Source organism: Primulina tabacum, chromosome 1 (genome assembly GCF_025594145.1).
Source record: "Primulina tabacum isolate GXHZ01 chromosome 1, ASM2559414v2, whole genome shotgun sequence".
NCBI lineage: Eukaryota > Viridiplantae > Streptophyta > Magnoliopsida > Lamiales > Gesneriaceae > Primulina > Primulina tabacum.
In genome coordinates, this window is record NC_134550.1 from 7,804,639 (window position 1) to 7,821,925 (window position 17,287).

Consider the following 17,287-nt stretch of genomic DNA (forward strand, 5'->3'; position numbering starts at 1 on the left):
GGGAGAAGAAGACGATCAAACTAATCAAGCTGGTCCATCGGAGACCAAGGACAGTGATGATGATCTTGTTGATGAAGATGATGCTTGAATTTCCTTTTGTTTCCCTTTTAATGTTTGTGTTTCTTATTTTAATGTTTTAGTTATGTGAGTTTCTCTATGATCTAGTTGTTATCTTGTTCACTTTGTTTCACTGAAATATCAATAAGTTTTTGCAAGTGCTGTTCCGAATGTTGCCAACACTACTAACAATACTCATGCTAACTTTATTTTATTCAGGGGGAGAAAAATTCTCTAACTCAGAGATAGCTTGAGCTAACAAGGATAAATGTGTTTGATCTCATTTTGTCTAGAAAAGACAAAAAGGGGAGATTGAAGGGAAATTTTAATTCTTAATTTAATTGATTTAATTTCTTAACTTAAATGATTTTTTTAATATTATTTTTTCCTTGTTGATTTGATTGTGTATAATATTTAATGAAATTTTGTCTTTCTAGATAATAAGATAATTATACAAATATTTTTTGGTATGGTATCAATGTTTAAAAGGAGTTTATTTCTAATTAAACTCTTACTTTCCTTGGTTAATATGTTTCCTTGTGGAGATAAACTCTAGGAGAGAGAAAATCTATAAATAAGAGAGACAAAGGACATTGTTGAATCTCTCTCTCCCCTCTCGAACACATATACACCGTGCACGTTGTGGATTTCAGAGAAATACTTCTTCAAGGGGCGTGCTGTTTTGAAGAGTGCCAGTGCACGTGTTGCCTTGAATGGTGGAAACATCTACAAACAACATCATTAACGAAGTTGGCTGAAGATTGTTTTCGTGGCTCCTGTTTTTGGCATCACGTTTTTTGCTTTCTTATTTACGTTTTAGTATTCTTGGTTGTTCTAGAAAGCTATTTATTTTCTCAACGTGTTGAGAAAATTGATTTTCATTGAAATCACTAATGATTGGTTTTTGTAAACGATTTGATTTTCTAGATTAATTTTTGCCCTGAGGCACCACACAAGTATTTATACTTGTGCAAATTTAGTCGTGTTCATTCTATTTGTTTAAAGTCAATTTGTGTTACAAACTTTAACATTCCGCTGCATGTTGTCTTCAATGTTGTAACATTTGACATAACATTTAATTCTGATAAAACACAAATTCGTAATTATACACTATTGTTATCATATAAACCTACATGTGTAAAGCCGTATTCCTTAAAACTCCCATTAAAAAATGATTAAAATTGTCAAAGATTAAAAACTTGCATAATTAAAAATAAAACTTAATAACATAAAACATCAAAATCGCAAAGTCACAAAATTAAATGAACAAAAGCCGTTTTCGTGATTGAAAGCCATATTTTTGCCAAATTGAACTTCTCCGATGCTTTTATTGACTTGATTCCAATAAAACGAAAAGTCGATGATTCTATCGAAATGGAATACGGAATAAAAAAATTAACTCAACCAAATTTTCAAACCATATAATCAAATAGTTATATGAGAATAAGTTATGTTCTTATAATGCATATTTTAATTTTATGAAATATATATTGATTTATTTCAAATATATAATTGTATAATTTTTTTATTAAATATATAATAATTATTAAATATATAATAATTTCTTTAATTCTAAACAATATTTTAAAACAATAAGTTCAAAAATCTTAATACAAGATTTTTTTCCCTATTGAACCGCATACTGCAATTCATAATTAGGACATTAATGGAGTGATGATATAATTTATAGATTAACTATTTTTTTGTCATTATTAACTTTAAAAGAGTTATCTAATTGTCTGCGTCTATTGTTTGAGAGTATGTCTTTTGTGATACGGTCTCACGAATATTTATCTGTGAGACGGGTCAACTCTACCGATATTCACAATAAAAAATAATACTCTTAGTATAAAAAAGTAATACTTTTTCATGGATGACCCAAATAAGAGATCCGTCTCACAAAATACGACCCGTGAGATCGTCTCACGCAAGTTTTTGTCATTGTTTGAACCCATAAATGCTAATGACAAACGCCGAATTTATCAAAATCATAAATTTAAATCGTTTTGGTATTTCTTGTTTGTGATATACGAAAGAGATCCCCAACACATAACTCTAATTCTATGTTATAAAAACTAACAGGACCCCAAAAATAATTATATTTTTTCGCGTAATTATTCAGATTTTGATCTTTTTTCCGCTAGTTTTTCACAATAAATCCACACTAAAAACATCAAAATATATGTATTTTGACATATACTAAATTTTTGGAATTTTGGGTTTAAATTTTCTATAATTAAATATTTTTTCCCTAAAAAAATTTGTCCAGATAAATTGAACTTTTCTCATGGTCATTAAAATATATATGACTCCCTATCAATTTAATTAAATTGGAGGGAGTCTGACTATTTAAATTTGGTCAATGAGATTGAGTAAAGGACAAGATGATCTTTACACATGTTTGTTAAAATAAAATAAAAAAATAATATCATATTTTGACTTAATCTAGATTAAAACCATGTGTTATTATACAACACGACACCTTACCACTACACTATATAACATTTGACTAAATATTTACATAAATAATTATATACATATTTTATATGGTCGAGTTTTTTTTTTATATTTTGGATCGAGTTTGAGTCAAGTTTTTAACATTTGGGTCTAGCATGGGCCGGGTTTTTCATATTTGAAACGGCTTTTCATATTTAGGTCAACTTTTTCACATTTGGGTCGAGTTTGGATTAAGTTTTTCATATTTGAGTCGAGTTGCTCATATTTGGGTCAAAATTTTCAAATTTGGGTCTTTTCACATTTGAGTCAATATGTTCATATTTAAGTCGAATTTTATACATTTGAATAGAGTTTGAATGAAATTTTAAATGAAGTTTTATGTGGTTGATGTGCAATTTTTATTTTAATTAATTTAATATTATTATTTTTCAGACAAAATAATAAAATTAAGATGATTTTTTTCTGTAAATTTAAGAAAAATGCATCTGCCAACATTTCAATTAAGATTCAGTACCTAGACATATTTTTTTAGGAATCAGTACCTGAAAAATATATACTTTTAGCTTTAACCCTTATAAGACAAAATTTACATTTTTACCCTTTATATTATTTAAATAAATATATTATTTTATTCACAAACATTACATGTGTCTTTTCCATTTAAAATATAATTTTTAAAAAATATTGTTTCTCAATTATCATGGAATAAAATAAATACTTATTTTGACATACAAAGTATCTATTATGGGGTTTCAGATACTTGATTTCGCTATTTGAATACTCCAAATATATAAGAAAATACTTTATTTTCGAGCATTGATCATAAATTCAGTCATTGTTGGTCTTTTAATGAAAAATACAGTAGGATGACTTATTCATGTCATTTTATTTTTTTTCAAAAAAAACATAGGTCATCACTCATCATGAAATAAGATTAAATATTTATTTTGACCTACAAAATACCTATTTTGGAGTTCCAAATATTTGATTTGACTCTATAAATACTCCAAATGTTTAAGAAAATACTGGATCTTCGAGCTATCACAATAAATTCAATAATTATTGGTCTTTTAATTGGAAATGCATTAAGATGACTTATTCATGTCATCTAATTTTTGAAAAAACACAGTTTCTCACTCATTGTTGAATTAGAAAAAAGTACTTATTTTGATCGATAAAATACCTATTTTGGGGTTCCAAATATTTGATTTGGCTATTTGAATACTTCAAATGTGTAAAAAAATACTTAAGTTTCAAGTAATATTAAGTGACGTTTGATGGTGTCATTTGTGAAGTTAAAATGTGATACTTAAATTGGTACAAATAGTATCTAATTAGAGTCTATAAATAAATGATTTTACCCCGTAAATACTCATATCCAATTATTTGAGAATACCAAAATATAATTTGAAGTTAATATTAAGTGACATCGATGATGAAATTCGTGAAGTAAAAATGTGATACTTAAATTAATACAAATAATACATAATTCGAGTCCACAAATACTTGATTTTACCTTCTAAATACTCAAATTCGATTGAGTATGTCAAAATACATAGTTCGAAGATAATATTGAATGTTATTTGATGATGAGATTTGTGAATAAAAAACGTGCTACCTAAATTGATACAAATAGTACCTAATTTGATTTCACATATACTTGATTTACTCTTTTAAGACTCAATTTTGATTATTTTTGGATATAAAAAAATATAGTTTCAAGTAATATTGAGTTACTTTTGATGTGTCATTTGTGAAGTTAAAATATGATACCAAAATTAGCACAAAAAGTATCTAATTCGAGTATATATCAATACTTAATTTTACTATCCAAATGAGAAGTACTTAATTTGAGTTTGCAAATACTTGATTTCGTAAATGAGATACTCACAATATGTATTAAAATACTGGATATTCGAATAAGAAAAGTAAGTTCACCAAGTGTTGGTATTTTTATAGAATATACATTTGGATGACATATTCATCTAATTTAATATTGAAAAAAAAAACAAATTCTCAACTAAACATGAAAATTTTAAAGTACTTATTTTTACTTGAGATGTACCTAATTTGAGTTTGCAAATACTTGATTTCGTAAATGAGATACTCTCAATATATATTAAAATACTGGATATTTGAATAGACAACGTAAGCTCACCAAGTATTGATATTTCTATGGAATAAGTATTTGGATGACATATTCATCTCATTAATATTTTTTTGTAAAAGAAAAAACAAATTCCCAACTAAGCATGTAAATTTTAAAGTACTTATTTTATTTGAGAAGTACCTAATTTGAGATTGCAAATATTTGATTTTGTATATGAGATACTCATAATATGTAATAGAATATTGGATATTCGAATATACAACGTAAGCTCACCAAATGTTTATTTTTCCTTGGAAGATGCATTTAGATGACATATTCATCTCATTTAATATTTTTTTGTAAAAAAACAAAAAAAATTCCCAGCTAACTATTTAAATTTTAAAATATTTAGTTTTACTTGAGAAGTATTTAATTTGAGTTTGTAAATAATTGATATCTTGAATGAGATACTCACAATATGTATTAAAATACTGGATATTCGAATAGACAACGTAAATTAACCAAGTGTTGTTCTTTTCATGGAAGATATATTGATACGAAGAGTATCTAAATTGGTGAAGTTAAAAATATGATAGCTAAATTGGTACAAAGAGTATCTAATGCGAGTTCGCAAATACTTGATTTTACTCTCTAAATACTTATATCCAACTATTTTTGGATGTCAAAATATATAATTTGAAGTTAATATTGTGTGGTCTTTGATGATGACATTCGTTAAGTAAAAATGATATACCTAAATTAATACAAATAATACCTGATACGAGTCCACAAATACTTGATTTTACCATTAGATACTCAAATTCGATTATTTGATGATGTCAAAATATATAATTTGAAGTCAATATTAAGTGACCTTTGATGATGAGATCCGTGAAATAAAAATGTGATACCTAAATTGTTAAAAGTATTACATAATTAGATTCAACTGATAATTGATTTTATCATTTAAAAACTCAAATTTGATAATAAGTATAATGAAAGAATATTGATACATATAATGAATGATTACCAATAAATATTATGAATGAATACTAATGTGGATGATATCAAATGAAGTATTGCTTTGTCATTTAATGAATACCAACAAGTATTGTGAATGAATATTAATGATATTATAAATCAATACTCATAAGTATAAAGAAAATAATACTAATAAGTATAATGAATAATTACCAATAAGTATTATGTCAAATAAGAATAATTGTCAAATAAGTCATTCAATGAATATCAAAAGTATTGTCAATTAATATTGATGAGTATTTTATAAATCATTAATTCAAAAATCGATAGATATACTTAAAATGCAAACTTCAAGCTCATTTACGAACTATGTTCATAATGCATCTTCCAATTAGTCCACGATGAATAATGAACAATGTTTATTTATTTAAATGATATGAATAAGTATCATAATGAATTTTCCAGGGAAAGATTGCATATTCGAATATCCAGTATTTTAATGCATATTGTGAGTATCTCATTTACAAAATCAAGTATTTGAAAACTCAAATTAGATACTTCTCAAATAAAACTAAGTACTTTAAAATTTTCATGCTTATTTGAGATTATTTGAGATTTTTTTTTTACCAAAAAAATATTAAATAAGATGAATATGTAATCCAAATACATATTTTAATGGAAAAACCAATACTTGATGAACTTACGTTTGCATATTCGAATATCAAGTAGTCTATTTATATATTATGAGTATCTCGTGTATCAAATCAAGTATTTGCATTATGAAACTAGGTACTTCTCAAGTAAAATTAAGTACTTTTAAACATCCATGCTTATTTGAGAATTTGTTTTTTTTTTTTACAAAAAAATATTAAATGAGATGAATATGTCATCCAAATGCATATTCCATAGAAAGACCAACACTTTGTGAAATTAAGTTTCATATTCGAATATCCAGTATTCTATTACATATTATGAGTATCTCATGTACCAAATCAAGTATTTGCAATATGAAATTATGTACTTCTCAAGTAAAATTAAGTACTTTAAAATTTTCATGCTTATTTGGGAATTTGATTTTTTTTTTTACAAAAAATATATTAAATGAGATAAATATGTTATCCAAACGAATCTTCAGTGGAAAGCAAACACTGGGTGAACTTACGTTGGATATTCGAATATCCAGTATTCTATTACATATTATGGGTATCTCCTGTACCAAATCGAGTATTTGCAAACTCAAATTAGGTACTTTTCATCCAAATGCATATTCCATGAAAATACCAAAACTTGGAGAATTTACATTGCCTATTCGAATATCCAGCATTTTGTTACATATTGTGAGTATCTCATTTACGAAATCAAGTATTTGCAACTCAAATTAGGTACTTCGCATGTAAAACTAAGCACTTTAAAATATTCATGCTTATTTTAGAATTTGTTTTTTGTTTTTTTACAAAAAATATATTAAATGAGATGAATATGTCATCCAAATGCATTTTCCATGAAAAGTCAACACTTGGTGAACTTACATTGCATATTTGAATATCCAGTATTCTATGACATATTATGAGTATCTCCTATATCAAATCAAGTATTTACAAACTCAAATTAGATACTTCTCATCCAAATGCGTATTCCATGGAAATACCAACACTTGGAGAACTTACGTTGTCTATTCAAATATATAATATTTTAATACATATTGTGAGTATCTCATTTACGAAATCAAGTATTTGCCAACTCAAATTAGGTACTTCTCAAGTAAAACTAAGTACTTTAAAATTTTCATGCTTATTTGAAAATTTGTTTTTTTAACAAAAAAATATATTAAATGAGATGAATATGTCATCCAAATGCATTTTCTATTGAAATACCAATACTTGGTGAATTTACGTTGTCTATTCGAATATCCAGTATTTTAATACATATTGTGAGTATCTTATTTACGAAATCAAGTATTTACAAACTCAAAATAGGTATTTCTCAAGTAAAACTAAATATTTTAAAATTTACAAATAGGCATTTCTCAAGTAAAACTAAATATTTTAAAATTTACATGCTTAGTTTGGAATTTAATTTTTTTTACAAAAAAATATTAAATTAGATGAATATATCATCCAAATACACCTTTCATGAAAAGACAAACAATAACTAAATTTATGGTGATCTTCGTATTTTTTTACACATTCGGAGTATTTAAAGAGTCAAATCAAGTATCTGGAATTTCAAAATATATACTTTATATGTCAAAATAAGTACTTAATCTTATTTCATGATGAGTGAACAACTATATTTTTTTAAAAATAAAATGACATGAATAAGTCATCATAATGCATTTTAATGAAAAACCAACAATGACTAAATTTCTTGTTATTTTTCGAAAATATAGTATTTTTTTACACATTTGGAGTATTCAAATAACAAAATCAAGTATCTGAAACCCCATAATAGGTACTAATATTTTGGTAGATGGAAAACACACAATTAATTTGGTGGATAAAATTATATATTTATTTAAATAATAAAAGGGCAAAAATGTAAATTTATATTTGTAGGGAGCTAAAATTAAGTTTGTAGAGTTGTCAGGTATTGATTTGTAAAAAAAATCATATAGGTACTGAATCTTAGACAAAAAATATACAGAGGTATTTTTTTGAAATTTGCCCCTTTTTTTTTCTACTTAAAAACTAAATGACTTTCAATTACCCATTTCCCCACTTTTCTCTGTCCCCACACCGCCAGCCGTTTACGGACTTTAAGGAGAAATGACGCCATCAAACAACCCACACACACAAAAATTGGTAGGATTAGTCCAATTATCGAACAAGAAAAAATGGAAGATGCCATAGATTTTGTGCAGTTTGACTCGGTGGAAAAATAATTCGGGAGCAACAATTTGGCATCCCTTTTAGCTGATAAACATCGTCGACACGCCTAAAAGGTACGGTAAAATCTTTCGGGCCTAAGTGATTTCAATATTAATACTTCGGCTGAAGAAAAATTGTGGGTACCGTGCTGTAATTTGAGAGAGCAAATAGGCGCAAGAGACTTTCTTGGAGGCATTAATCGTATTTCAGGTGAAATTTCATGTGGGTTTATTCTTATTCTCAATTTCATATTAATTAAAAAAAAACAGAAAAACAAAGAAACTTCTCACATAAATCTTGATGTAGAAAATCCAATGTGAGCTTTCGTATGTTAGCAAAGGCAGAATGATTGAAAACTTTGTGATAACTTTATTGCAAAACTTGTTTTATAAATCGAAAACTATAAAATATTTTCCAGTAGCTGCTACCATCTTGCTGAGATTGCCTGTTTGTGTTGGTGTTATGTTTTAGCACCTATTTTCTTTACTAGTAAGCTTCATTGAATCAAGAAGTAATAATAGTGATGTCATCAACTAGCTGTGAAGCTTGTTAGAGAAGAAGTATTTGGAAATCTCTGATCGGGAACTAACCGCATTTGGATTGAGTTTTTGAGATTAAGAATTTTCAAATATATTTTAGTTTTTTTTCCTGTTGATGTGGATGATATTTAAGCAACTCCTTTGATATTTAAGCAACTCCAAGCTTCAAATTCTTACGCAAGTCAATTTTTTTTAATCAAACAGAAACTTTGATGATAAGAAAACACAACCAAATGTGACCATGTAAATTTCAGGATATTGTGGTGTATTTTTGGCAGGTGTTTGTGAGCACCATCCAGAAAACAACACATACCCGAAGATTGCCACCACCAGTTGTGGTTTGTGGCACTTTAGATTGAGTGAGTATATAGCTGAGGATGATTATAGAAAAGGAAGAATGTGGAGTTGAAACCCCATTGGTCCAGCAACCCCTGCCGAATGATGTTATAAGATCTTCTGAGGGTGCATCCATTTATGGGGCAATATTTAACATTGCTACAGGCATGGTGGGATCCGGGATCATGTCGATTCCGGCTTCGTTTAAAGTGTTGGGCGTGTTTCCTAGCTTTGTTGTTGTCTTGATTATTGCCTATTTTGTGGAAGTTACGGTGGAGTTTATGTTGAAGTATACGAGTTCAGGTGAGTCGAATACGTATGGGGAGATGATGGCTGAGTCTTTTGGGAAGTGCGGATCGGTGGCACTCCAAATTTGTGTCATGATCACCAATCTTGGAGCTTTGATAATTTATCTGATTATAATTGGTGAGTTGTTTTTATTCCGATGTGCCACTATTTAACATCATGAATTTGTTGTCTGTATTAAGACCGATTAGTTTGAATGATTTTACAGGAGATGTCCTCTCAGGGAATAAATCTGAAGGAACAGTACACTTGGGCGTTCTGCAAGAATGGTTTGGCATCCATTGGTGGAATTCGCGTGCATGCTCACTCATTGTTGTTGTTCTCTTCGTCTTGCTTCCTTTGCTTCTTATCCGTCGCATAGGTTACTGATGGTGATTTATTCATAATATTAATAGGAAACAGTTTTGTTTAGTATAATTAAATAGCTATATATGTAATAATAGAATGAGACAGTTTTTGTTACCTGCAGATTCTTTAAGGCATATCTCGGCTTTATCTGTGCTACTAGCTGCATTTTTCGTCGCCTTATGTTCAGTGATGGCAATACATGCCATGGTTGTTGGGAAAACACAAAGTCCACGACTGTTTCCTGACTTTTCGAATGGTGTATCTGTGTTTGACCTCTTCACCACTATTCCAGTCATTGTGACGGCCTTCGGATGTCATGTAAATGGTAAGAATATTGTTATATTAATGTAGATACATTCGACCAGGCAAAATGAATCCTGAAAGTTGTGTTGCATTCATGGATAAAGCATCGCTCATAATCTAGAACTGCTTGTGCATGCAGTTCATCCTGTTAGAGCTGAACTTGGCAGACCATCTGATATGAATTTTGCAGTCCGAATCGCACTTGTAATATGTACTGCAATCTATTTCGCTGTCGGTTTCTTTGGCTACTTGCTTTTTGGGGACTCGATAATGGCTGATATGCTAGTCAACTTCGAAAAAACTCCAGATTCATTTATCGGTACAGTTCTCAATGACACCATCAGATTGAGCTATGCAATTCACCTCATGCTGGTGTTTCCCGTGATGAACTACTCTCTAAGGGTCAATGTTGACGAATTATTCTTCCCTAAAAGAAGCGCGTTAGCCGAAGAAAACATTCGGTTTTTATCTATTACGTGTTCTCTAGTTGCTTTCATATACATGGCAGCAATAGCCATTCCAAACATATGGTACTTCTTTCAGTTCATGGGGACAACGACTGTAATGTTCCTCATGTTCATATTCCCAAGCTCAATCATTCTTAGGTACATATATGTTAGCCAAGTTTATGATATCATATTCGTCTTAACCGCTGTCTCAACTCTCAAATAGCTTTTTGAGAAAATTCAAGTTTGTCCAGATCATATCGACTGACCTTTCTTGATAAATTAATATTTGTGATCTGTTCTTTTGGACTTTTTTCTGCAGAAACATTCTTCGAATCTCAACTACACGAGATAAGGTGTTGGCTGTGCTAGTGATCTTTCTGGCTGTGGGGACGAGTGTGATTGCCATCTACTCAAACCTGTGCAGTTATTTTGTCAAAAAATGAAGAGCGGAGACATTCATCATCATGGAAATAACTTCGCGAACCGACCGTTACTGCCTCTCCTCGACCAGTTCATGGTCGACTCCTAGAAAACACTGCTCATGTCCCCTACCAATGATTCGAAAGCCTGCTTCTCAGTTAGCAACCATGGACCTTAGCTGAGACTCTTGCAACTTTTCGGTATCATACACTCTGGGAGTTTGTAAAAATGGAACTATTGAATACCATCATTATTCTAAATAATTTGTGTTTGATCATTACATTTTGGAAAAGAAAAACAATATATCTGGCGTGTAGGATTTTATTTTATTTGATTGATTGCCATGCAAACCTTGAAATTCCCATGTAGATATTCATTGGCACTTAAATTGCTTTATTGTAAAAGCATTATACGTGGCAAAGAATATTCAAAATCTCTTGCTTGTGGGATTCAAATTAGTTATCGAAAAATTAATAATTGTTGAATTATGTATATGCATAAAAAAAAGCTTTGGACAATTAAGATAATAATGACACGTGATTAATAAAGGTCAACAATAATCAATGCCGCCTTTAAATATTGAATTCTAAAGAGTCAGGCGCAATGGCGTCTGTCTACCTACATAACAATAATGGCTTAGAAGTCGTTATTCCTTGTGGTTTTGGATTTGTTCATTCAAAGTTGGCTATATGATTGTATTTTAAAATATATATTTTGCTTGTTGAAATTTAAATAATAATTTCATCCACACCTGTCATTTTAAAAAAAAATGAACCTTTCGATATCAACAATAGAACTCCAGAAATACCATATCTCTCACTTGCCAACATGACCAAGTCGACAACTTGCATGGGCCACACATGTTTATGTCACACACTGTGTGTAATCAAGAAACCGAAAATTCCCTCCACCATGGCTCCGGCTACCGTCGCCACCGGAGCTGTCACCCCTCTCCTATCCAAAAGCGAGGCCGGACCACATAGACGAGAGGTCCCGGGGTCGGTTTTTCAACGTGTCGACTAGCATAATTGGCGCAGGGATCCAAGGTCTTAGGAGTTATTCCAGCCTTCTTCATGATTGTCTTGATAGGAATTATGGTGGTCCCGGGGTCGATTTTTCAACGTGTCAACTAGCATGATTGTGCTCTTTTTACACGAAATGATCAGCTGATCATCTCGTTACGTATGACAATTTTTCAAATTATCTGAGATCCATCAGATGATCAACTGATCATCTCGTGTAAAAAGTGCACCATACATTGTAGTACTGTGTTTTCAGCCACAACAGAGGATCCAAATCTATATATGTCAGTGTAATAATTAGACTCTACACGTACTCAAAGTTATAACACCAACCGTCAAAAATAGGGAAAAATCAAAATAATGAACGAAGCTCAAACATCCGAGGGTAAATCAAATTTTATAAATCTTGTGTATTATTTGTGTTTTTCACTAATTATCATTTTTTTATGATTGGGATCAAAATATAACGTAGTATCCAGCGAGATTCGTTTTACTGAAAGTTATAGTTGGTGATTACAATACATTTCAAATTTTTTAAACCGTATATCAGTTTAAACATTACATTTTGATTGATTTACTTAATATAAACAATTATTGTACCAAACATCTAATACTGACAATAACATGAGTGTCGCCTTATAGCATCAAAGAGGAACTTTTCTTGATCCCATCTATGAGATTATGGAAAATGTAAGTCACCATTTTCACATATACGATGAAACGTAAAATTGTTGCCTACGATTAATCTATTTCATTAAGAATTACAAGTAATGACACAATGAAAACATAGTCAATGCCGGGATAGATTCTGGCTTCAAAGATCTCTTTGCCCAAGCTTCCCAACTTAAACCTTTGCTTTACCTAAACCATAGCAAGAAAAACAAAAAAACATTTTAACCCGAACACTATGTCTGCAAAAAATTATATCTAAAAATTTAGTTTTTTTCCCATACCTCGGCGATCACGGTGTCACCTTTATAAACTTTAAAAGATTGAGACATATAGCTTCCTACTACACGAAAGTCGCAAATTTGTGCGGTGAGATTTGAAGCCAAGAACACTTTAAGTTGTGTTTTGAGCTGGATAGGACTTGTCTGCTGCACTACTGTATACAGAAGATTGTCTCCATCTCCACGATGAACTATCCATTCTTGGCGCCATGAAACCTTCTAAAACAGATCAAGAATTGCATATTTGTTACTGCAGCTTTCAGTTCTTGCCCCCAAGAGGCAAGATTTTGATCATGTCCAGAAGGGTTTTTCGACTAAAAATATTATCTTTATTAGTCAATTATCCGACTTGCAGTTATAGTTAATAGGGTTGAGGCTATATTACATCAAGTGAAACACATCAGTGTGAAATAAATCTCGTACTATTCACTTATTACATATATCCTAGATAAAATTTCTTAAACTCGTACATGTTACATGAGACGTTCAATAACTACCCTAAGAGTCAACGTGGAAATTTCATATATTGCATAATTCAGTGTCTTAAATTGTATAACATACACTCCACCGTGCACCGCAGGCTTGAAATTTTGACTATGAGGTGAGATGGGACAAATGGGGTTACTCACTAGATTCAATAGCGGGGGAGAGGGATGAAACATGATATTTAGCAAAAACTATATAAAAAAGTTCGAAAATTTTCGCTCCAACTCGATTCGCCGGTGTAGAAAGGTACGTACCTTTTGGCGCATTGTGATAATAGGTGCACCCACTGAATCATACATCGTTCTCTTCTTCTTGAATTGCCAAAATCCACCTTCAACTTGCACAAGCGTGCTTCCATTATCGTCCAACACATTAACATGTTTGCTAGAAAATCCAATCTTTTTCTTCACAGTCAAATCTACAAGGTATGGGATGCAAAAATCCTCCCCTACAATACTAGTAGAGGCGGTCGGATGCCTGACCTCCGGGACGAACATTTAAGATCGTCGAATACTCGTATATAAATCTTAAATAACCCTGTTTTCGATCTCGTGAAAACAAAAATGAATGGAGAACTTCAAAATTTAGTAAGCTGCATTGTTCCAATGTATTTTGTCCCATGTATTATGGCCGGCCAATGTACAGTAGAGAAAATAGATTATAAATTAAGTACTATGAGAATGGCGACTTAAACCAATATAAATTGGAATATGGTGTTTGTCAATTTGTGAAAAAAAATTAAGATTTTAGGACAACTTTTAACATATTTTTTTCACAATGTATTTTTCATTACTTTTTCTTTAGTTTGACTTGGTATGACTTCAAGATTGCAGACCTAGTTCGAAGGTTAGATTCAAACAAAGTATATTTTTATCTATGACTTCCATGTTTTTCATTTTTAACTATGATAATTTACAAATTTTAATTATGCATATTTTTAGTTTTAACATTATTGTTTGATACTTGTGTTTGCCGAGTAAGTAACTCAGCAGTGGCCTTAAAACCTTGCTCCATATGCTATAGAATTTTTATCTGTTTCTTTGTAAGTAGTTACAATATTGAATTCATATAGTAATTTGGGTTGAGTATTTTTGTACACCAATGATGGATATGAACTCGTCGATATAGGAGATCATCGTACAGTCACGTTTATACTGAACATCAGTTCGAGGTAATATTTATCCAGGTTTGTATACCTCGGCTATACCCAGTGGAAAGGTATTTTATTCAGCAAAATATGTTTTGTTTATATTTTGTTTATAATAAAGTGTTTGTTCTTAAATTTTTACTTAAAAGACCGATTCTTTTGCTTTGGAATTCTAGTGGGTTGCCCATATGGCCATATCACACGGTCCATACGTTTGGATGGATTGATTAGGGGCTGGATTGTTTAATAATCCAATATTTAAGTCTTTTATTTTATTTATATTCATTAATTATGGAAAATGACAAAATTATAATTTATCATCTTATTTCAAATTTAATCGATCAAAACAAATATACGATCCTTTAGCATAGTTATTTTGATATATTAAATTTATATAATAAAATTATAAAAGGTAGAACGTATTTTACATGTTATATCCGGAACATACACACAAAAAATGTTTTCCTACCTACTTAGGTATTAGTTGTAAATATTTTTTAAAAAATGATTATGATTTTTCTTTTACAAATTTACGAAACTTTGTAAAAAAAAAAAATATACATAATCATCTTTCTAAACATTTACCAACACTATTTTAAAGATTTAATTATTTAGGGAGTTGATAGTTGATGAATATATTAATTTATAAGATCAAGTTTTCGTCAGTTTACTACAAACTCCAACCTATTGTAACCATGTAACTTAAATATTTTCAAACCGTATGACTGTCTAAACGACAACTTTTGATTATTCAGCTAACATAATCATATATTGTCTCGTAACAGTATTTCGGTTTACGGTAAAAAATTTGATTGATTGAATTCTCAAGTTGATGCAAGTGCCAAAATTTGTGTACCAAGTGAATTTTATTGAAAAGGAATCCCCTCAGAGAAGAACCTGATATGTGTGTTGGAGCTTGCCTTGACATATTGGCTGGAAAAATTGGAATCATGCCTGTCTTCCTTTGTATGCGGTTCATTCGTTTTTGTTGTATATACATACATGTGAACTCGAAATCTGGACAAGCTAGGAAACACCCGTGTAATCTGTACTACTCTCACGGATACTTATCCAATATTTTTTGGGAAATTATTTTTATTTCTAGAAATCACAAAAAAAAAATAAAAAAATTTCCCATGTTATTTTATATGGAAAATAATTTTTTGTAACAAAATTATCGTATTTCGAGTTTTAGTCTACTAACTCGTTAAAATTTGGTTTTTTACCACTAACTTTTACTTTCTGACTATTTTTGTCCAATTGCTGATGTGACGCTGGACAAAGTCAATAATTTTCGATGTCATGTCGGTAATTGTTGGTGATACGTCGATATGTTCCGATATCACATCGGAACTCCTGTAAAATAGAATTAACAGCAAAAAAAATCAAATTTATTACACAAAACAAAAAATTTAAATATTTAATTGATCAAAACTCAAATTAGACAAGTTAGTAGAACGAAAAATTTATTATCTTTTAATTCACTTTAACATTCACCAATATTCTGATTGTTATTTTATATTCAAATTTTTCTAATTTACAAAATATTACTATTTTTATGTTATTCTTTAAATTTTCAAAATAACTAAGTTTAAAAATTTATTAAAAAAAAAAACTTATCGAACGCATTCTGACGCATGGCATAACATTACTTATATATTAGAAAATATCTCTTTCTCAAAGAATAATCCAACATATATTAAAATCGTTATAAATTAAAAATGTTTGAGAAAAATAATATTTTATTAATTTAGATAGATATTACTTAATTGAACGGAAATTTATAATTTCAGTCATATAAATTTATATATTTTGTATTTTAGATATATAATTTATCAAATTTTAGTTTTCATTTAATAATTTGTATTTTTTTTATTTTACTCTTTTCTCGCAAAAGCTACTAAATTCATTGAATGTTACTTATTACACATCCATGTTCCCTTTCGTGGCTCATATGATGAGAATCAAATCTATATTACAAAAATTAAATCTACCTAATAAAAAATAAAGAGAAACGACGAGTTTTTTTTCTTCATTTTGAAATGTGAATGTCATTTTGCTTTATTCTTTCTTTTTATTTTTGTTTATATTTATTTTAATGTGTGTAACAATGATTTTATTCTCTTCACATATTTGTAGGAGCACATCGAAGTCAAATAAGTGATATTTGATGAGTTTAGTGACTTTTGAAGAAAAAAGACTAATATTTGACAAATTATACGAATAAAATCTAAAATATGCCAACTTTGGTATTAAAATTGTTAATTTCCCTCAACCGAATTGGAAAATCCTGTGAAATAAATCGATTGATAAGTACCAAAAAATAGAATAGATCGATCCCGTGATAGAACCAAACATAAAATCATTGCATGATACAAATTTTAACTTGTTTGAACTTTATATACCTTACAAATGGTAACGAATGTGAAGCTATTTCCAGAAATTCCAATCAATATATCAATGAGTAATGCCAAAATATTCTCTCATTCAATATGAACAAAGCAGGAACAAAAAATACTTTAGGTATGCA

The 17,287-nt window shown here is 29.7% G+C and overlaps 2 protein-coding genes across 2 annotated transcripts; one reads left to right on the plus strand and one right to left on the minus strand.

The window, feature by feature from the left end:
• Window positions 1-9,367: 9,367 nt before the first annotated feature.
• Window positions 9,368-11,502, plus strand: LOC142539055 (amino acid transporter AVT6C-like). Its single transcript, XM_075644349.1, has 5 exons — window positions 9,368-9,752; window positions 9,841-9,993; window positions 10,102-10,305; window positions 10,423-10,888; window positions 11,052-11,502. Exons 1-5 carry the CDS (start codon window positions 9,368-9,370, stop codon window positions 11,173-11,175), a joined length of 1,332 nt encoding a protein of 443 aa, XP_075500464.1. The 3' UTR covers window positions 11,176-11,502.
• A 1,306-nt stretch (window positions 11,503-12,808) lies between these two features.
• Window positions 12,809-14,798, minus strand: LOC142517555 (protein LURP-one-related 14-like). Its single transcript, XM_075619925.1, has 3 exons — window positions 13,865-14,798; window positions 13,128-13,343; window positions 12,809-13,035 (listed from the first exon to the last, which is right to left on the minus strand). The coding sequence occupies exons 1-3, from the start codon at window positions 14,105-14,107 to the stop codon at window positions 12,916-12,918; spliced, it is 579 nt and encodes a 192-aa protein (XP_075476040.1). The 5' UTR covers window positions 14,108-14,798; the 3' UTR covers window positions 12,809-12,915.
• Between the last annotated feature and the right edge of the window lie 2,489 nt (window positions 14,799-17,287).